This window comes from Engraulis encrasicolus, chromosome 15 (assembly GCF_034702125.1).
Source record: "Engraulis encrasicolus isolate BLACKSEA-1 chromosome 15, IST_EnEncr_1.0, whole genome shotgun sequence".
NCBI classification, from domain to species: domain Eukaryota; kingdom Metazoa; phylum Chordata; class Actinopteri; order Clupeiformes; family Engraulidae; genus Engraulis; species Engraulis encrasicolus.
The window spans coordinates 37,608,458-37,630,349 of NC_085871.1; the positions used below are offsets into that span (position 1 = coordinate 37,608,458).

The window sequence follows — 21,892 nt, forward strand, 5'->3', positions numbered from 1 at the left end:
CCCTATTAATTTGTGCATGTGAAGTGTCAAATCGGGTCGTAGCACTGCTTTAACTGTGCGATTTACGCACGAGCCACGACCAGAATTTCAAACCGTTTTGATTTTCTTGCGACCCCGCGATTGCACTATCGTGAGGCGAAATCGCTTGTCGTTACCCCATGTACACTGCACGATGCGAGACTCACGATTGACCTGCGATTGAGCAAGAAATCGGCCCGACTCCCAAAAAGTCGCGCGAGTGCCAAATCGGGGCCAAATCGGGGCAAAATCGGGGCAAAAGTCGCACAGTGTAAGCCCAGCTTTAGGCAGTCTTACCCACCCCCGATATAATTCACAGGAAATATGACATGTTTCGTAAAGAAATCTTAGAAGCTACATTTGCAATACAATGAAGTTTTATAATCAGGGGACCTAGTGAAGGTGGGATATGTTACTAAGGTGGCCGCCGAGCATATACGTAGGGAAATCTTGGTTTGTTTTCATAGTACGGCTCTTGGAGGACTTCGAATGAAACTGCTGGAATGAAAACGGTTCCCCACCCAAATACTATATTTTACTAGATTGGTATTCAGCATAATATTGTGGCCAACACTCTTGTGTGTATGTGTGTGTATGAAAAAAAGAACTGTATAAATAAACTTTACCTTACTTTACTTAACTTCACAAGGCCTACCCGAACCAGTGGGATATCGACATCGTGGCCAAAGCCTTGGTGGAGAAGCACCCATGCCTCAGAGAGCCGAGCGGGGGGTCCGGCCGGCAGGGCTGGATCTACAGCCTGAAGTTTAAAATGGGGAATTACCGCACGAAGCTGCGGCAGCTGGGCCGCGCCGACGTCGTGGTCAACAGCGGCAAGCGTGGACGACGAAACAACGCCGACGGCGAGTTTCCCGCGCGGAACATAAAGAAGCCGCGAAAGGGGGAGCTGAATTACCTACCGCAGTTTCCTGATGGGATGGACGCCGCAGGGCTCGAGGTTCTTCGAGACGCCATGGTCAAGGAAGTGCGGAAGAAAAGCCAAGACGGCACTTTTATGAAAAGGAACATGCACGTCACGTTTGCCCTGCGAAGAGAGGAGATTGTGAAGAGCATCCCTGATGTCGGTCAGATAATGCAACGCTGGCCGGCACTTTTCACAGAGAGCCAGGTTTGTGAAATTGTCCTTAAAGTTGCGGGATGTAGGATGGTGGCCAGAGTAGCTGCTGCAACTATGCAGATGCTATCTATCTATCTATCTATCTATCTATCTATCTATCTATCTATCTATCTATCTATCTATCTATCTATCTATCTATCTATCGCCAATTTTGATCTTTTCATGAATATTTACTAAATAATGAGCAAATATTTAGCAGTATAACCAAAGTACAGTATTTTTGCAGCTAAAAATGTATATGTAAGATCCCCCTTTTCATGTATGAAAAGTGCAATTTTCTCTGTCACAATGAATACTTAGCATTTGAGGGTAGTCACCTTTAAAGTTGCACTGTGTAATATTTTCAGCAGTTTATTTCCTGAATTCATGCTGCCCATTCAGAATTGTTACCTTTTCCACTAAAAAGACAGGGGAAAAAAAACACTTTTCATACATGAAGAGGGGGATCTTCTCCATGGACCACCATTTTGAATTTCCAGAAACAGACATTTTTAGCCGCGAAACGTATTATACCTTATTCATACTTGTATATAATAGTTTATTATTAAGTTAATATTCATCAAAAGATGAAATTTTGCAATAGGCAGCGCCATTTCAAGGAGCAGCACAGTTGCGATACATACTCTGGCCACCATTCTACACAGTGCACCTTTTTAAAGTTTTGTGTTGTGTTTGTCTGTGTCTGCCTGTAGTGTTTTGGGTTGTCTGCGGGTGGCACCAAACACAAATCACATGCATATAGATTGTCCTTGATTGTGTTGCATAAATCATTGGGGGAAAAAAACAGATTAATGATGAGTGTTGTCTATCAGGCTAATGATAACTATTTGTCATATTTTTCAGGTGTGCTTGGAATTTAACAGGATTGTTGATAGGAATCTCAAAGAGGAGTTCTTTGGTGCTCTTGATGGGTTGTCTACCAACTTCCTGAAGATCTTGAGGAAGAAACCGGGTCGCACAGGTCAACAGTTAGCTGACCTCCTGGACCAGACAACGGTGGGTTCATATTACATTGCATTGCTTTTACATTTAGCACACGCTTTTACCCAAAGTTACAAAGAGGACATACAAGAAAGTACACTCTGTGGGGTCAATACAGAGTACAGCATTATGAAATATTTTGTAGAATAGACAAAGTATAGTAATAAAATTGTTGAGGACCTATTGAGTGTGCAAGCAGGACAAGTAAGTGCACAGGGCTATACTGTAGATGGTTAGGGGTGAGTAGAGTTAGTTTTGTTATGCAGAGAAGCGCATGATTTGATTTCTCTTGGTCATCAACCATATTGACTATGTTTGACCATACCTCTTTTATAGATCATGGATCCAGTAGCCATCAGATGTCTTGTGCTGAGGGGACTCCCTATTATCCTTGGGGATGATGCTTCCATGTTCTTCAAGAGCAGCTCAGTGAGTAAAGTGGTGTTGTTTTTTGTTTGTGACGATACAATTTTTGTTTGTGATGCAAATGCATTTTTATTGTCTTACATCATGACACACACACACACACACACACACACACACAGCAATACAATGTCAAGTGAAGTAACTTCTTCAGTGGCACATTCATATAAAATGTATAATTTATAAACAAAACATGCTGTGTATCACAACTTCAGAGTCACATTACTTCAAACCAGGGGCGTCGCCAGAAATTGTAGGGTCCATTAATTTAAGGGCCCCTTAAGTCAGCACTGTCAGTGCTTGGGCCCTTAGAATCTGTAACACCTTTAACCCCCTAGCGGCACCCCTGCTTCAAACTTTCAAAGCACACAAAAGAAAGATAAAGGATCATGTTTCATTGAAACTGATATTAACTTGATGACGTTTCACTCGCACCACAGGAAGACTTTTCCGACGTCCCTCTGGGGCTTCTCTGCTATGAGGATGACTGCATCGGAAGCCGCCCATCCTCATCCTCGTCCTTATCTTCATCCTCCTCCTCCTCATCCTCGACGTTGCCGCAGCTGAACCCGTCCAGAGTGGGCATCATCCAGGGTGGCCGTCTCCTCATGGACGCCCTGCCAAACCTGCCCCACGCCATGTGCCTCCTCTTCGGCTTCACCTACGCGTTACACCTGCAGTACCCCAAGTGCTTCAAAAACACCCTCACCTTCATCCAGCAGGTGATGCTGAAGCTAGGTCGAGGTCAGCTGCCCATCAAGATGCTGAGGCTGAAGGGTGACCTTGCCATGCAATAGCGGTGTCAACAATAATCGATTCAGCAATGCATCGCAATGTGGGGCAGGACAATTCAATAATCGATTCGGCAAGTGCCATAATCGATGCAGCATATTTTTCCAATTTCCAGGATGGGCATATCCTGAGCAAATGAACTTTAATATTAGATTAAAGCACTTCAAAGCATTGAAAGCTGCAGGACTGATACAGAGAACAGCCAATACAATGTTGTTCAGTGTCTGACTGGTTGTATTGCCTCATAACTCATGAAAAAAATTGTCCTTGCTTTCAATAGAAATTGCAATGCATCGCAGAATCCGATTGAATCGATTTGAATTGAATCGTTACCTCCCAAATCGTAATCGAATTGAATCGTAAGGAATGCTCCAATGCACACCACTGCCATGTAATGCCTCTTTTCCACTGCTGGTTTTCTGCTAGTCCTTACAGCTCGACACAGCGCGACTCTGCCGCCACTTTTTGCTTCACGATTGAGCTGTGTCGCGCCTATTCGAAAAGCAAAAAGGGTCGGACGAGTTGTGCTTTGTCGAGCTGTAGGCCTACCAGAAAACCGGCAATGGAAAAGAGGCATAAGAGGCCGTCGAGTAGTGTTTCTCAGCAGGGGGCCCTAGGGGTGCTTTTGATGAGATCCAGGGGGTGTTAATTAAAAAAAGGTTGAGTATCACTGCCGGTAGAGAATAAGACCATGGCAATCCTGGTGGGCATTTTGTGAAGGTAGATTCAGTTGAAGGAGAGGATTGTGCACATCCCAGGGAAAGGTGCAGGACGAAGGCCAACTGTTGTTTTCAGAGTGAGAAGTCCGCACACTTAGAATCCTTTTTGTTGTATTTTAAAATGGCCTGAAATGGCCATGAAATAATAAAAACCAGCAAAAAGGATTCTAAGTGTACAGACTTCTCACTCTGAAAACTATTTTGTGAAGGTAGACCTGTGCAATGTAAATGAACGGAGAAGGGGCTCATCCACCTCTGTCTAAACAAATGGCTTATTTCCGTGAACACCATAGAAGTAGAATATTTTAGATATGTGAATAGAAATCTACCTTCCCAATTGGAACTGATTTTTGTAAATGTATTTGATCAAGTCTTATGACTTAAGTATAATTTTAGCCTGACATTTCAAATCTTGTCATTGATTGATTAATGTGTCACTTCATATTTATACATTTCTTAGCCATTTGTTGACAGAGGTTGGCGTGCTCTCCATTGATTTGCATTGACGGAAGACCACAGGTCTTACCTATAAAAGATGGTAGCACTGCTGACTGTTTTCCAGTGCTGTCAGCCATCGGCATGACCTCTCTTGTCTTTTTTTCTACTTTTATACAAGAGGCACTTAAGCTCATAATGGCAGAATGTACTGTATTGTTATAGAGAAATTGCTCTCTTTTGCTTCTCTTGTATGACAGGTGTAGAAGGTGCAAGTTGTACTTTTTGTGTCTTGTGGTGTTTGTTTTCCTGAAATAATTCTGCACAGGGCACTTGTTAGAAAGTTTCAGTTCCGTCCCAGATGCCTTTGCTGTGTGGCACACACGAGGTACATACAGTAGTGTTTCATTTTGCACATCCAGTATGCTACTACATGGTCAAAAATTAAATAAACCAATGTAAATTGAGGACAAGAATGAAGAAGAAAAAATGAAGAATTGTTAATAATGACCAAGTTACTGTTTATTGTTTGTTCGTTTGTTTTGCATCTGGCACCAATGTTCGTGTGTCATTATTTCATCAATATGTTTGTATTATGATTCCATTGTTACATATCAATAAAAAATAAATATACTGGAATAAAATACACTGTACTGTGTGATCATTGTGGTGTCCTAATTCCAAAAGATATGTGACTAGTCATGTGAAAGCCGGATCCTATATGGGGTGGCCTGGATTTCAAATAGGGTTCCCGAACTGTCTAGTGGTGAAAAAAATTACTTGGCTCGGCTGAAGCTGTCAGCAGCCCTGACGGCATCTTATTCAGAATCAGTGTTGCCAGATAGAAAATGTTGAAATATACCAAAACCAGCCTGTAGTCTTAAAGAGGCTATAGGTAGGATTAAATGTTTAATTAAGTTTAACTGTCCCGAGTCAGCCGATGTTTATTTGAGTCATTAGTAGGTGAACGATGACTCTCGCGATCACTTCCACGGTCCACTGTCAAAAAACCCCACATGCTATTTTTGACAGAGCGGTCCGCTTTGAATGTCCTGGGGAACACTTCTCATATGAAAAATCGCTTTACATACCGTATCCATATGTGTATCAATTGCTGGTATTCCGTGATGGAAAACATTCTCATAGCGAGTTTATTTAAACAGCATTTTTTCATGACTGCGTAGATTTTGAGACAGGCATGCCATGGGCACTGCGCAAACGACATCATCCTACATTATGCCTCATTAATGATTGTTTACTGTGAGGATTCTGGAAATACAGTATGCATGTTGATTTGTAATGGTTTATTTATATTTCGTTAACAGGAACGAAGAGGAGAGGAAGAGGATCACACCGCCTACCCTCATCCACAACTCTCCCAGAAGAGACAGGCTTCAATTGCTCCGTTTGTGGCAACGGCTTCAAGTGCAAAAGCAGTCTGACAGAACACCAGAGGATCCATACAGAGGCAAGGCCATACCAGTGCTCTCTCTGTGGAAAGAGTTACCTGGCGAAGACATCTTTGAAGAGACACCAGTTGATCCACACTGGAGAAAAACCTTACTGCTGTGGACAGTGTGGCAAGTGTTTTTCACGTATTGGAGACCTCAACGCGCACAAGCGCATTCACACTGGACACAAGCCCCATCGCTGTGGAATGTGTGGGAAGGGTTTTTCTCGTGCAGACTATCTCAAATATCACCAACACCTTCACACAGGAGAGAGACCATACCAATGTAAACAGTGTGGCAAGAGCTTCTCGCACGGACACACTCTCGCTAAACACAAGCTGATTCACACTGGAGAAAAGCGCTACCACTGCAGTCAGTGTGGCCGGCGGTTTACTCAATCAGGAGATCTCAAACTGCATCAGCTCATTCACACAGGAGAGAAGCCATATCGCTGCGCACTGTGTGGCAAAGGTTTTTCTCGGCCAGCTCGCCTCAGAGATCACCAGCACCTTCACACGGGAGACAAGCCCTACCAATGTGGACAGTGTGGGGAATGCTTTTCACAGTCGTGTGCTCTGAGACGGCACCAGCAAACTCACAAGGGTCACCAAGCACAATAAAGAGAGAGAAAGAGAGGCCGATAATGACTTCTAAAATGCCTCTGAAACGTCAACAGTACACATACACACTAATATCACTCAAACACACAATATGGGCTACAAGGGTTCCCAAACTGGGGGTCAGGACCACTCGAGGAGTTGCAGATGTAGAGAATGGAAAGAAACCACTGGTTAACAAACAAAATTACATAGATTAGTTACCGGTAGAAGCAGTAAGCTTATGTTCTTGTTTGGTTAATAAATGTATTTATTATTCCTGTTAATTTCAATAATGACTTTAGCAATGTCAATTCACAAAAAATGTTTTTTTTTCAGGAATATAAGGGGCTGGCATGCAAATATTCTTAGTTCCAAAAGGAGTGTCCCAGCAGAAAACGTTTGGAAACCACTGGACTATATACATGAATTTGGTTATTATTTGATTCGTTTTAAGGACTTTGCCATGATAAAGGCCCAACTATGCCAACTATGGCCAAAGCATGTTGACAATTATAACGGAATAGAATAGGATTTTACCTTTTATTATGACTTGACTAACCATTTTATAAGCATGCCTTGGACATGAAATCTCTGGTCGCAAGAATTGTCTTGTAGACTTCTGAATAATGACATGTTTGTGTTTATCGTTCTTGTAAACATCAAGCTAAAAATAAAGTGTCAAAGTATGCCCCTTTAACCACTAAAGCGAATGGGAGAATGACTCCCTTTGGCAATGAGGTCCTGGATGTGGTTTTAGATGTTAAGAGACCATACAAGTGTGAATATGGATTGAAGAGCTCTATAACTTTTGTAGGCTATTGCTGAATAGAAGTAGTGCTACTGTACGTCATATTAGGAGATTTTACTCATCTTAAAGTGACCTTGCCCTCACTTGATGTATTGTGGTTGTTATTATGCATTTGGACATGTACTCTAAGATACTGATTGACTGATTGATTTACTGACTAGTTGTAGGGGTGGCAGTAAGACACTCGCAACTGCCATTGTGTGCCATCTCCAAACGGCCATTCCATTCAACTGAAGCAAGTTATCTAGTCTGTTAACTTCAAACTCAAACTCGACTCATCACCAAATTTAAATGTAGGCTATTCAAATTGAAAGTCCACCTGGGAAACTTCATTGTCATTGTGACACAGCTGTCCACAGCACACAGTGCTCACTGCACACAACTAAATTGCATTTATGCCTCACCCGTGCAAGGGGGCAGAGTGGGTATCGCAACTATGCTGCTTTAGAAACTCTGCTGCCTATTGCCAAATTTGATCTTTTCATGAATGTGTATTGAGTAATAAGCTAATATCTACTAAAGTGTATAGCAAGTTTTGCAGCTAAAAATGTCTATTTCTGGTAATTAAAAATGATGGACATGGGATCCACCTTTTCATGTATGAAACATGCAATTTTACCAGTCATAGTGAATATTTAAATTTGATGGTGGTGGTAAGTAGGCAATTATTGAAAAAGGTAACATTCGTGAATGGCTGGCGTAAATTCTGGAAATAAACTACCGGTACTAAAAGTATTACACAGTGTACCTTAAATGAAAAAAAAAAGAAAAAAAAAATGTTGTGGATATTCTTGCTGTTCTCCCAAGACGCAAGGGGGCGATAACCTTGCGTTTTTGAAGGAGTGTACCAGCACCTGGTTAGCATTGGAAGTTGTTTCAGAGAGGGTTTATAGAGGTAGGTAGGTAGGTAGGTAGGTAGGTAGGTAGGTAGAAAGGCTATGGTTGGCACTTTCACATTAATCTGTGGTTGTTGGCATAAAGTGTGAAGCCAGAACGTATAAAGCTAACGGAAATGTAAAAGGAAAGCGATATTAATTTTAACAAGCTGTTGCAATTACTTGGCTAAATATGTAATTTCAAATTCATAAAAGTCCCTCGATAGGCCTACTAAGACCACTCGAAACAATCCTCAACTAGCATTGGATGACTTGAAGTTCCAGCAGCCTAAACATGCAGCCTGAGGTGGGTTTGAAAGTGAACTAAAAACATGTTTTGCCATTAAACAGTTAAAGGTGCAAAGGTGTAGATTTCCATGCCACGTTTTGGCGCTAACTCACCAGTTTAATTCTAAATCACCAGAAATGAAACCCCATTGAAAATGAATGGGGTTTTATTTCTGGTGAGTTAGAATTAAACTGGTGAGTTAACACCAAAACGTAGCATGGATATCTACGGATATATTGAAGAGTGAAGTGTGGGACACCAGGTCAACAAACAAGAACAGCTGACGGCAAAGCATCAAGGATATCTGGGCTTCCATTACTCCCATGCACTGTTTCTGCCATTGACTTCAATGTTAAACGCATCATGGTCGTTATTAAGACAGAGAGAGTCCTAACCAAGTATTGAACATTGCATGTTATTTAGAAAGTACCAAATTTCAACTGATTTGATGTGCACTGATGTGAAACGAATTTTGATGAAGAAAATTGTGATTTTATTACAATATTCTAATGATGCGAATTCCCCAATTCATGTTTTTTTTTTTAGCTGGGAGGCCAAAATATGTAAAAAGAAAAAATTGAATGATTGGAATAGTTACAACTGGGCCATGAATCTACAATCCATGACAGTTTAACATTATTGATGGAATTGTGGAAATAAATCAACTTTTTCATGCTATTCTAATAAAGTGGCCTGGAGCTGTACTTCAAAATGAATTTAAGTTAAGAGTGCAAAACAGCTATTTAATCCCGTCCTGTGCTCACTTGTGGCTTGATGCTATTGCCCCCATCCACTTCCAGTGATTAAGCTTATGCTAAGCTATGCTAATTATTCTGATCCAATAAATCTAAGTACTGAAATAGATATGCACGTTCATGAATAATGCTTGGAAATACTGCAAATATGTGAAAATCAAATATGGGTGGACTGTTCCTATAAGTTATTTCCTCATTCCTCCATTCTTCAGTGTTTAATTACAAAAATATATAAATACATTTTGTACTGAAACTATTTGAAATTGACTTTTTCTAAACAATTGCACTTTGTGTTCTTTGACAATGCATTTCAGGAGGAAGATGAAAAGTTAGACATGACAGTCATCAGCTCTGATCCAGATCCAGTCAAATTTTTGAGATTATCAGTGCAATTGGTTGACTGTTGTGCAACACAAGTTCAGCGAAGAAAAAACAGCAGGAACAATGAAGATGGTGAAAACTCCAATAATGGTAAAACTTTAGCAGTTCATGCAATTACTTAAGAGACTATTTGAAAAATAATGCAGTTTTTATTGTGATTATTATAGGCATTCTGTTCCCATCTTTGTGGTTAAGGTATGTGTGTGTCTGTGTGTGTGTGTGTGTGTGTGTGATTCTCAGTAGGGATAGCAGGAAAGGGATCAGAAATGCCATCGTCTGCAGTCCCCAAATTCAGAGCTGTCCCGGAGACAAAGGTAGATAATGTGAGGCCATGTAAGTCTCCTGTCTGTGGAGAGGATTTCTCCAGAAAGTCAGCAATGGAAAAGCACCTGCAGGACGTTCACACAGGAGAGAAGCCTCATCTCGAACAAGACTTGCACACACGCACAGGAAAGACATCCTCCCACCACAAACATTATGACAAACCTGTTAGGAAGGCCAATGATCTCTCCTCACACAAGAGCACCGACACAGGGCTGAAGATCCACCACTGTGGACAGTGTGGTAAGAGTTTCAGATGGGCAGGAAAACTCACACGGCACCAGCGCATCCACACAGGAGAAAGACCGTTTCACTGTGGAGAATGTGGGAAGACTTTTACTCATGCAAGAAATCTCAAGAATCACAAGCTCATCCACACAGGAGAGAGACCACACCTGTGTCCAGAGTGCGGCAGGTGTTTTGCTTGGTTGGGGAATCTCAGGGCACACCAGCTCATCCACACAGGAGAGAAACGCCACCACTGTGGACAGTGCGTTAAGAGTTTCACACATTCTGGAGCCCTGAGGAGACACCAGCTCATCCACACAGGAGAGAAACGCCACCACTGTGGACTGTGTGGAAAGACTTTCACACAAGCAGAACAACTCACGCGGCACCAGCTCATCCACACAGGAGAGAAGCGCCACCACTGTGGACAGGACGACCTCAGGAGCCATCAGCTCATCCACACAGGGGAGAAACCATACTTCTGTGGACAGTGTGGCAAGAGTTTCAGGAAAGCAGGAAACCTCATGAGACACAAAAGTATCCACACAGGAGAGAGGCCGTACCAATGTACACAGTGCTCCAAATCTTTTAGACGATTGGAACATCTCAAAGAACACCAGCACCTTCACACAGGGGAGAAACCGTACCTCTGTGGACAGTGTGGGAAGAGTTTCAGGCACACACGAACTCTCTGGTATCACAAGCTCATCCACACGGGAGAGAAATGCCACTAGTGTACAGCATGTAGATCTTTTTCTCATTTGGGGCAACTAAGAAGACACCTATGCACTCACACAGGACACAAGCCCACCCAACCGCTGTAAAAAGTGTGTCAAATGCTGTGTAAATGTACGACATCTCACCACACATTCACACATGCGGGTTAACACTTCGGAAGACGCTGGGCAAACTTTTTTCACGTTCATCTAGTTTACGAGGCTAGTTCTGAAGTTCTGTTCTTATAAATAATTTGTAAATGCATGTGTGTAAAGTTATTGCCTTGTAGAAACGTGCAAAAGCTTGTTAAGGGATATCTACAACTTTATTACCCAAATCATACATTTCTGTCCTGTTTAAGATTTTTGAAATGTACGTATACTTCGGACTTAAAAGAAAACACTAAAAACATTGTCCTATTCATTCTCAATTCTTTATGTTTCATTATTTTTCTTGTTATTCTGGGTTTAGAAAATGGAAATATTTTTGGTTACCCTAACGGCCCGTTCCAACTTTGCCGGCGAGCGCGTTGACGCCGACGCCTTCAATTCATTTTCAATGGAAAGCGGCGACGCCCTCGCAAAGGCTTCTGGGATACGCGGTGCGGCTACTTTGACAGTTGACGCGCGTCAAAAAAGTTCAGCTCCCTTCTACTTTATGCTAATTACTCGCGGCCAACGCGGAGCGTTATCCAATGATTGTCGAGTACATGAGGAATTCCCATGAAACCAAGGGCCATGTTTTGCTGCTGGGAACAGGCCGATAATCACCTGTAACAGGAAATATTTAATGGAGTGAGAGGTTTAATAGATGTCAAAGCGAGGATGAAAAAAAAGTCTGTTGCTGCTCAAATTTGTACATTTTGAGTCTGCACCTGGCTAAAATAAATGAGTGTGAGTTTTGAATGAAATCCTGCATGTCAACATGCACTGTGACCACAGAAGCAGATCATGATACTCTCCATAGGATTTCATTGAAAACTCACACCCATCTATTTTAGCCAGGTGCAGACTCAAAATGTACAATTTCAATATACTGAAAGGTTGAAACACACACCGATGACCTCCCTTTTAATCCCTTTTCATTTCGAAATGAAAAATGAATGTAGTTGCTGCCAAAGGTGGTTCTACAAAGTATTAAGCAAAGGCTGTGAATACTTTTGTAAAAATGATTTCTTCATTTTTTAATTTTAATAAATTTTCAAAACTGTCAAGACAACTTGTTTTTCACATGGTCATAATGGAATAATTTGTGTAGGATTTTGACATCAGAGATTCCTTTGTAACATTTGGAATAAGGCTGTAAGATAATAAAATGTGAAAAAAGTGAAGCGCTGTGAATACTTTCCGGATTGACTGTATATCTGTCAACACTTGTTCCAGGTCATGTTAAGACGGAGCATGTTTTTCTGCACATAGTCTATCCCAAGTCACAGAATGTCTTTTGCACAATTACCTTTTTACATGTTTTACATATTACATTTTCATATTCTTTATATTTACTATTTTTATTTTTATTTCCCCCTCCCTGACTATTCCTGTGTTATTTGTGTCTTGAAATGTCCATGTGGGCATTTGTTTATTTGTGTATTTATGTAAGCTACTGGATACCTGAATTTCCCCTTGGGGATTGATAAAGTTACTCTACTCTACTCTACTCTTTATGCGGTCCAGTCACTAGCAATCTTCAGTGTGTCTGAATTGTGTTAAATAGCTGGATGGCCCTAGCCTCGCGCGCCATCCTACGTACTTCCGCCAAGACACTTGGCTCTGACCTAATATGAATATGAAATGGAAATGGTAGTATTATGGGATGGTCAGGACCAGGCTAGGATGGCCCTGGGGACAAAGGACTTACGCAGCATCTTGCAAGGAATGGCAATGAATCTGTGGCTGAACAGACTTCTCTGGTTGGCAAAGACTGAGTGCAAGGGGAGATGGTCATTGTCCATTATAGAGTCCAATCTGCTCCAATCAATGTAGAAAGCCACATCTCCTGTACAGAAAGGAACAGGCCTACATCTAATGAGGCGCAGGCTGTGTCTCAAATCACGCACTTGTGCACTTCGGGCACTGCTTTTCAGTGCCTAGGGCGCTCGCGCTGAAAAAATCAGTTGAGCCAGTGCACTGAAAGTGCCAGGATGATCCCCTAACAATGGCGGAAAAATGCAGTGCTTGAATGATGGGCTGTGTCTCAAATGATGCACTTTTGTCAGTGCACTGACAGTCAGTGCACAGTGCGCACAGTGCACTGAGGTCTTTAGTGCATAGTGACGTGGAAAAATTTGAGCACTATGCACTGTGTCCTCGCTGGACGTGGCGGCTGGGCATGGCATTAGCTCGCCAAAATATGAGTTGGCAACTGTTTACAATGCACAGCGTCTGGTGCTTGTATTTCCATGTCCTTCACCCCAAAGGTCAACAATCACACATACAATACTTTGGATTGCATGAAAAGGTTGGTATCCCATCAACATTACTTGCAGAATTAGGAGACTGTTGAACAAACTCTTGTACTGAACTGAATGCCACATTTCCTCCATGTCATAGTCAACATGGCCACCGTTTAGTGCGTGCAGTGTCCATCATTCAAGCACTGCATTTTTCCACCATTGTTAGGGGGTCAACCTGGCACTTTCAGTTCACTGGCTCAAATGAAATTTTCAGCGTGAGCGCCCTAGGCACTGAAAAACAGTGCCTGAAGTGCACAAGTGCGGCATTTGAGACAACCTATGTCTCGAGATTTCCCCCCGTAGCAGCAGGGGGCGATAGAAATTTCTCGAACTTGAACGCGGCGGAAGTCTACGTTTGAAGAAGAATGTGCAGCACAGGCACAACAAAGAATGGATTCAATCATGTATTTTGGAAAAGTGCATTAGCTTTTTACCGTCACTAATTGAAGACTATAACACCACAGCCCCTTTCCTAGAAAATCTGTGGTAACAACACCACCGTAAAGTTTGGTAGAGACTTTGTGATTCAGCATGTTTATAACCCCATCTTTCAAGAGGAGGAAGCATACCTCGGTCGAACTGAAGGTGTGTGAAAACAGCACGTTTTTATCATGGATGGTCTTCATTGTGAAGTTCACGAAACGGAAAGCAGCAATCGTACATACAGGGCTTCTGTTATTGTTCGTTTATACCTGTCATTTCAAATGAATAGGCACCATAATATTAATAATATTTTATGGCACTATCGAGCCGAGCTATCGTTTGTTGACTTGACCGTCCATATTCGCGGCACCAAATGACCTGTGATGTGAGTTTGAAGGCAAATGGGCATTTTTCAATAGGTTTGCTGAAATGTATTCTTGTAAGGATTTTAACGGAGATATATTTGCTTGTAGATGATTGGGATTTCTCGGCATATTAATGCGAATCATAAGCAAGCCTGTAGTGACCTTGAGAAGGCCAGTCTATTCATCACAGAAGCATTGCAGGTAAGCAACACTTTGCCTTTTAAAAACTACAACGTCAACGACGTCTTAATGTAAACAACTCTAATGTACACTTGACACCATAGGACAGTTGTTTAGACTAGCATTGTGCATCACATTCAGCATGTGGTATCACTCTATCATCTTGCCCCCATTGTTTACCCAGTGAGTTTTGGAGCAGGGGGCAGGTGAAGCAAGCACCATCATATATGGGTTCTAAATTTGTGTTTTCCCCTGACTGCGCGAACCTAGCTGCGCACAACTCCGTTGTCGCTCAAAAAATTAGCTCACGTGGTTGGCTGCCCCTCCTCACAATATCGTGTTTACAAACATTTAGAACCCATGTATAGCGCGTGGTTCAGGGCCCAAATTTCCACATATTGGTATCACCTGAGGTGGCAAAGTCTATCAATGTTTTTTGTTATCCTCCACCTGAGGGACATTATTTGGTATGATAGCCCACTGTAAGTGGTAGCTTTCTTACATTTTTACTTACTTTTATAATGATACCCACAACATTTCGCAATACATGCCTATAGATGTAGGTGTATGCAAGTGTCTGGGATATGTCTATGTTATATCACATGTAGACACCTTAGGGATTTTAAAAATGTACAGTTTTGATGGATAATTTACTTTCCTATTAATTATATGGGCCAAAATGTATCCGTCGTACACTTTTGCAGCAATATAATGCAAGGTTAGATTGATGCAGAAGCCTGTAGGAGGGTAGGCCAAATCCCAATACTTGCTGTATCATGTAGTGTTTATTGTGTGTTTCAATCAGAATGAGATCCAGAGGAACACAACTCTGTGCATGTTAATCCACCATCTGGAAGAGAGTGCGGCTGAGAATGGAAGGAGCCTATCAGAGCAGGTGGAGTCAAACCGGCAGCTGAAGCTCTGGGTGGATGAACTACAGAAACAACTGGAGGAGAAAGATGACTCGCTAACACAAGCCAAACAGGTGTGCATTTGTCTCCTTCACACTTATAACATGTATAATACATGTATTCAGAAGTTATGAGAGAGAAAAGAAACACACGGTAATGCACCAAAAAAAATGACCGACTGATATGGTATTTGTGTAGTTGCTACACATGACTAAAATGGTATGACACACCAACTGAAGTTGAAGTATCCAAGGCACTCTTCTAAAGGTTTAAATAGCTTTAATAATCGGCTAAATCATTGCAGAGAGGTTAAAAACGGCAACATGTTTCAGCCAAGGTGTGGCCTTCATCAGGGATTCAGTCAATTGTGAAAGCTTCACAGGCGCAAGTAACCGACAGAAAAACAGTTTGACAGGAGATTGACAGGTGGGCGGTGTCAGGTCATGACACACCCATTTCATTGACTAAAACAGTGGTTCTTAACCTGGGGTGCAGGCACCCCCTGGGGGTGCACCAGAGATTTCAGGGGGTGAGCAGAATTTAGTTTGTATTGAGGTTTTCACCAAAATTTTGCTGGCAAACATTATAATTAGGCCAAATTAAAGCCAAATTAAAACGTGTTTTGGTACCCAAGTAAAGTCATTAAGGTATTGATTAATGTATCAAGCAAGAATCATTGTAATTTATAATATTTAATTGTGTCTACATTGCGTGAACTTAATACTTATAATTTTTTATTGCGTACACACTTACACACGTTGGTGAAAACGGGTAGCCAAATCTATCGCTGGTGATTGACAAATAACAATGTCTACATCGAAAATGTGTCAGGGCCAGCTTACCCAAGAGTGAGATATCACGATTCTATAACAACTACAGCCATGATGTGAGTTTTTATGGATGCACATAGAGTGAGTGTATATGCTCAATTGTTCTTTTCTGCAGAGTATTGCTGCCCTGAAGAATGAACTGCGGGACCTGAAACAGCAACTGCAGAGCCACCAGAGTAATCATGGGTATGTTTTATCCATCTAAACTCTTTCATATCTACACTACTTTGTCTTTGAAGATTTGCCTGATTGACCTAAGCATCACACACACACACACACACACACACACACACACACAATCTAATTATAATAATATTAAAATCTTATAATCAAAATCGTTTTTTTAAAATGATTTGCCTGATTGGCTTAAGCATGGCTCACTCAGACACGCTATAAAGGACACCTGTAGTATCCAACTTATTGTCCATGGCTACAAGGGCGGCGCCATTACTATTTTGGTAGAAATCCTGTGTTTCACAATTCCTCCTCCTTGTCGTCAGGTATTGGCCCTGATTGGCACTCATCTAGCTGACTTGAACTATGTGTGCAGTTCACATGTCTGTGAGGCAGTTCACTCGCTGCTTCAAGCAGAACGCAGTGTATTTTGTCTTTGAAAGTTGTGTTAGATATTTCTTTCTATGTTGGTTGCTGAGCATTCATCCCTGCCCCTTTATGACCGAGCAGATCTCGTTGTGATCGGGCAAATATATGCGTCTGCAGCCCCGGCTATTGTCATCATCGTGAACTTTGACCTCTAATCTGTCTCTGCTACAGGACGATTCAGGAAGTGACTGAGTGGCAACCGGATGAGAGCCTGACCAATATTGTGGTATGCACACCTGCGCGCACACACACATACTCTCTCTTCCCTTCCCTCTGCTTCTCTTGTTCTCTCTCACTCACTCACTCACAGGTCATGGGTAAGTGGTTAGGGCGTCAGACTTGTAGCCCAAAGGTTGCCTGTTCGACTCCCGACCCGTTGGTGGGGGGAGTAAATAACCAGTGCTCTCCCCCATCCTCCTCCATGACTGAGATACCCTGAGAATTGGTACCACCCTGCCGCACTGCTCCCTCGGGGCGCCTTTGGGGGCTGCCCCCTTACATGGGTGAGGCATAAATTGCAATTTCGTTGTGTGCAGTGAACACTTGCGTGCTGTGTAGTGCTGTGTCACAATGACAATGGGAGTTGGAGTTTCCCAGGTGGGATTTCACTTTCACGGCTTTCACTCACTCACTCACTCATTCACTCACACACACACACACACACACACACACACACACACACACACACACACACACACACACACACACACACACACACACAGTGAATATCTACTGTGTGTTTTGCAGAAAGAGGAGGATGGTGTCCAGCAGAATGTCCTTGTTGCAGTTAAAGAGGAAGATGCAGATGATGCATGTCCGTGTAGTCAGTCAGGTATGATCCACACACACACACACACACACACACACACACACACACACACACACACTGTACCAGTTCACATCATCCATCTCAGGCAGAACAATAGATATTTATGGATTTAATCAATGAGTCTCTTAACCTAGTGAGCTAAACCCTTAGAGCTGAAAGCCTAGGTAAAAAATGGTGTAAAAACATGCTGCTAATTATCACAACGTTTTTTAACGATGTCACCAGTAGCCTATGTAGCAACCGGTTTGCTCCAATAACTTGGTGAATTTGCAAATTACAGTAGTAATTACAAGTTACAAATTACAAGTACAAATAAGGCGCGGGGGTGTGTTTGCCAACCTCCGGTACATCCGTGAACTAAAGGGAGAGTTGGTCATCTTCAGCCCCAAAATATTTGCCTCTGCCTGGGCCAAACCTTAGCATATGGCCCTAAGATGTGGATCACTTAAAATGCCAACGTTAGCTTACCCAGCCAGCTTAGAAAAACGAGTGGTCAAAGGGTAATGTGGACTTACTTTGTTGTGCAGTTTGTGGTGCATTTTTACATCAATATACGGTGGCCACAACATTTATAGTCTCTTAGGGTCTTTAAAGTGAGCAAAAACGTTCATGTTAGAAATCGACCACAAGTCCGCTATGTTTTCCACCTAGAAGAGTCTTGCATGCGTCTTGCGTCATCGCGTGCCCAACGAGCATGTGTGGAACGACGGGAATGATTGTTAATTCTGAATAAAAGGTTACATGACAGAGGAACATGTTTATTCGGAATTAAAAGAGGAATAAACCACCCACTTTATTCGGAATTAAGTTTAATTCCTCTCACAAACAGTCAGCCTGGTGAAGGTTAGTTGAGCGCAGATTTGCTCTGGTCAAGAGGACCAATCACAGTGGCTCCTGATGCCGTTGTCTGTGTAGTTCGTCTGTGGGCAGTCACGTTTTTGAAGGTGCACACCACATGACGGCGGAGTCGGAAAAATGTCTGCGCGAAGTGGCGCAGACAGGTTTGTTTTAGGGTTGCACTTGCAACTAACGATTATTTCAATAGTCGACTAATCGACAGCTCTAGTCATGATTAGTCACGATTAGTCACAGAAAAAAAAATACTTGCTCCAACCTCCGACAAACCTTCCCGGCCTCCAAAGCAGGGAAGTGAAAAAACTCACAATGACCTTTAAATCATGATAGTGCCTTTTTTACTTACATTAGAAATACTTTTATTGCTTTATTGAAACCTAAAACTGCCCAGCACGTATGAATTGGACGTTGTATCTTGCAGTAAAGTAAGTAAAAAAGCATTGAATTAAATGAAATGATTAGTTGACAATGAAAATTGTTGTCGACAAATTTTTATAGTCCATTAGTCAACTAATCGTTGCAGCCCTAGTTTGTTTCCGAGCATAAACCGGGCTTTAGGCCACAGCTGCCCCATGCAGTAACATACACAATGTGATATGAACATGACATTGCATTGGACCAATGTCTGCTACCTGCTGCCTAATCAACAATTCTGTTTAGCATTTTCCTTTTTGTTTTCTTTCTTTGTATTTGTATGTCACTTCGGTTCTTTTCTTGTTCTTTAGATGAAATGGACACCTCCACAGAACAGACAAACTCCTCATCTGCAGGCATTAGAATGGAACTGGTGCAGGTAGAGTCACATTTATTTCCCCCCAGAAATTATCAGGAAAGTTTTTGTAAACAATTTAAATGTACATTTTGAACCAATGGTTGTTTTTTTTTTGCAGTGGTAGGAAGCCACACTTAAAGGCTGATTTGTTAAAAAAAAATAAAAAAAACAACAACCCTCCCCCTCAGTTCAGTTTTCCCCATCCATATGTGTCAAATTAAAAGAATATTAAGCTATTTTGTACAGAAATTGTTAAAATTGTACTCTTTCTAAACAATTGCACTTTTTGTTCTTTGACAATGCATTTCAGGAGGAAGATGAAAAGTTAGACATGACTCCAATCGTCAGCTCTGATCCAGAACCAGTCAAGTTTTTGAGATTATCAGTGCAATTAGTTGACTGTTGTGTAACACAAGGTCAGCAAAGAACAACCAGCAGGAACAATGAAGATGGAGAAAACCCCTATAATGGTAGTAAGACTTTAGCGGTTCATGCAATTACTAAATTAAGACTGTTTAAAAAAAAACAATGCTATTTCTTTATTGTGATCATTAAGGTGTGTGTGTGTGTGTGTGTGTGTGTGTGTGTGTGTGTGTGTGTGTGTGTGTGTGTGTGTGTGTGTTTTCAGAAGGGATAGCAGGAAAGGGATCAGAAATGGCATCGTCTGCAGTCCCCAAATTCACAGAGGTGGATAATGGGAGGACATGTAAGTCTCCTGTCTGTGGAAAGGATTTATCCAGAAAATCAACAATGGAAAAACACCAGCAGGACGTTCACACAAAAGAAAAGAATCATCTCGAACAAGACCAGCACACACACACCGGAAAAACGCTCATCCACACAGGAGAGAGACCGTTTCACTGTGGAGAATGTGGGAAGACTTTTACACAGGCAGGACACCTCAAGATACATCAGCTCATCCACACAGGAGAGAAACCGAATCGATGTGGAGAATGTGGAAAGACTTTTACACAGGCAGGAAACCTCAAGATACATCAGCTCATCCACACAGGAGAGAAACCTTACCAATGTACTGTATGTGGCAAGTGTTTCAAACATGCAGTCAGCCTCAGGAACCACAACCTCATCCACACAGGACAGAGACCGTACCAATGTGGACAGTATGGTAAGAGTTTCTCTCAAACAGGAGCCCTCACACTGCACCAGCTCATCCACACAGGAGAGAGGCCATATCAATGTGGACAGTGTGGGAAGACTTTTACACAGTCAGGAAACCTCAAGAAACACCAGCTCATCCACACAGGGGAAAAGCCGTACCAATGTACCGAGTGCGGAAAGTGTTTTAGAGAATTGGGACATCTCAGAACCCACTGGCGCCTTCACACAGGGGAGAGACCCTTCCAATGTGACCAATGTGAAAAGAGTTTCACACATGCAGTCAGCCTCAAGAATCACAAGCTCACCCACACAGGTGATTGACCGTATCAGTGTCCAGAGTGCAGTAAATGTTTAAGAGAATCGGGAACTCTCAAAAAGCACCAGCTCATCCACAGGAGAGAAACCCTACCAATGTGGACAGTGTGGTAAGAGTTTCACACAAGCAGGAAAACTCACGCAGCACCTGCTCATCCACACAGGAGAGAGACCATTTCACTGTGAAGAATGTGGGAAGACATTCAGACAGTTTGGAGATCTCAAAAAGCATCAGCTCATCCACACAGGGGAGAAATCACGCACATGTGGACAGTGTGGTAAGAGTTTCACCCGAGCAGAAACCCTCAGGAGAAAGCGGGGGAGAAGCGCCACCAATGTTCAGAATGTGTCAGATCTTTTTCCCCAGTTGGGGAAACTAAGAAGGCACCTACACACTCACACAGGAGACAAGACAGACTAAGAAGGCACCTACACACTCACTCAGGAGAGAAGCCCAACTAAGAAGGCACCTACACGCTCACACAGGAGACAAGCCCTACTAAGAAGGCACCTACACACTCACTCAGGAGAGAAGCCCAACTAAGAAGTCACCTATGCAGTCACACATGACACAAGTCCACCCAACTGCAACGGTAAAAAGTGTTTCAAATGTGCAAGTGCACAACATTTCGCCACACACATCCACATCCACACATGCCTGTTAACACATGGGAAAAACTGGACCAACTCACCAGGCAACATTTTTTTTCGGGTTCTTCTAGTTTACCAAGCTAGTTCTGAAGTTCTGTTCTTATGAATAACTTGTAAATGCATGTTATAGAAACTTGTAAAAGCTTGTTGAACGACATCCATAACTTTTGTATCCCAAATCATAGTTCTGTTTCAATTTTTTAGTGAAATATATGCATACTGCTGACTTAAAAGAAAACACTTAAAACATTATCTTATTCATTCTCAATTCTTTCCGTTTCATTATTTTGCTAGTTATTATAGCTTTAGAACATTTTAATATTTTTGGTTACCCTGGGCTAAATCACCTGTAATAGGAAAGGTTTATTAATTTTGAGAGGTTTATAAATGTCAAAGTAAAGAAGAAGGAAAAAATGGTGTCTGTTGGTGTCCATCTCTTTATCTAACCTCCCGTCCGGTCCTTGTCTTGTGCTTGTGGCATTGTGATGTGAGGCAAGATGCCATCGCGAAAGCATTAAAGTTATTGTGTATCTGACAGAGGGGAAACTCCATTGTATTCTCCACGGAGGCAGTGTGTCAGCAAAAGCATGAGGGCACAAGTAAAAGGACAGAGGAAAACAACAAACATAACAAAAGCCGCTCTGCTGAAATTTACAG

General features: G+C 42.1%; 4 protein-coding genes across 5 annotated transcripts in view; all 4 read left to right on the plus strand.

Annotated features, from left to right (window-relative positions):
* LOC134464030 (uncharacterized) overlaps nt 1-4,542 on the plus strand; it is a 43,275-nt gene extending 38,733 nt beyond the window's left edge. The window contains exons 13-16 of one of the 2 annotated variants that reach the window (XM_063217472.1): nt 668-1,147; nt 2,000-2,152; nt 2,474-2,566; nt 3,001-4,542. In XM_063217472.1, the coding sequence (XP_063073542.1) occupies nt 668-1,147; nt 2,000-2,152; nt 2,474-2,566; nt 3,001-3,357 (1,083 nt within the window). In that variant the 3' untranslated portion in view covers nt 3,358-4,542. The remainder of the gene's footprint in view (nt 1-667; nt 1,148-1,999; nt 2,153-2,473; nt 2,567-3,000) is intronic. The other variant, XM_063217473.1, reaches the window with a different exon arrangement.
* On the plus strand, nt 3,915-6,577 carry LOC134464265 (zinc finger protein 239-like). The gene is made up of 2 exons (XM_063217735.1): nt 3,915-3,942; nt 5,832-6,577. The coding sequence occupies exons 1-2, from the start codon at nt 3,915-3,917 to the stop codon at nt 6,575-6,577; spliced, it is 774 nt and encodes a 257-aa protein (XP_063073805.1).
* A 3,343-nt stretch (nt 6,578-9,920) lies between these two features.
* On the plus strand, nt 9,921-11,360 carry LOC134464043 (zinc finger protein 135-like). Its single transcript, XM_063217489.1, has 2 exons — nt 9,921-10,595; nt 10,656-11,360. Exons 1-2 carry the CDS (start codon nt 9,931-9,933, stop codon nt 10,945-10,947), a joined length of 957 nt encoding a protein of 318 aa, XP_063073559.1. The 5' UTR covers nt 9,921-9,930; the 3' UTR covers nt 10,948-11,360.
* A 2,406-nt stretch (nt 11,361-13,766) lies between these two features.
* Nucleotides 13,767-21,503, plus strand: LOC134464266 (zinc finger protein 23-like). The gene is made up of 9 exons (XM_063217736.1): nt 13,767-13,967; nt 14,279-14,371; nt 15,156-15,335; nt 16,207-16,277; nt 16,866-16,932; nt 17,442-17,526; nt 19,104-19,171; nt 19,461-19,620; nt 19,779-21,503. The coding sequence occupies exons 1-9, from the start codon at nt 13,914-13,916 to the stop codon at nt 20,588-20,590; spliced, it is 1,590 nt and encodes a 529-aa protein (XP_063073806.1). The 5' UTR covers nt 13,767-13,913; the 3' UTR covers nt 20,591-21,503.
* Nucleotides 21,504-21,892: the final 389 nt, after the last annotated feature.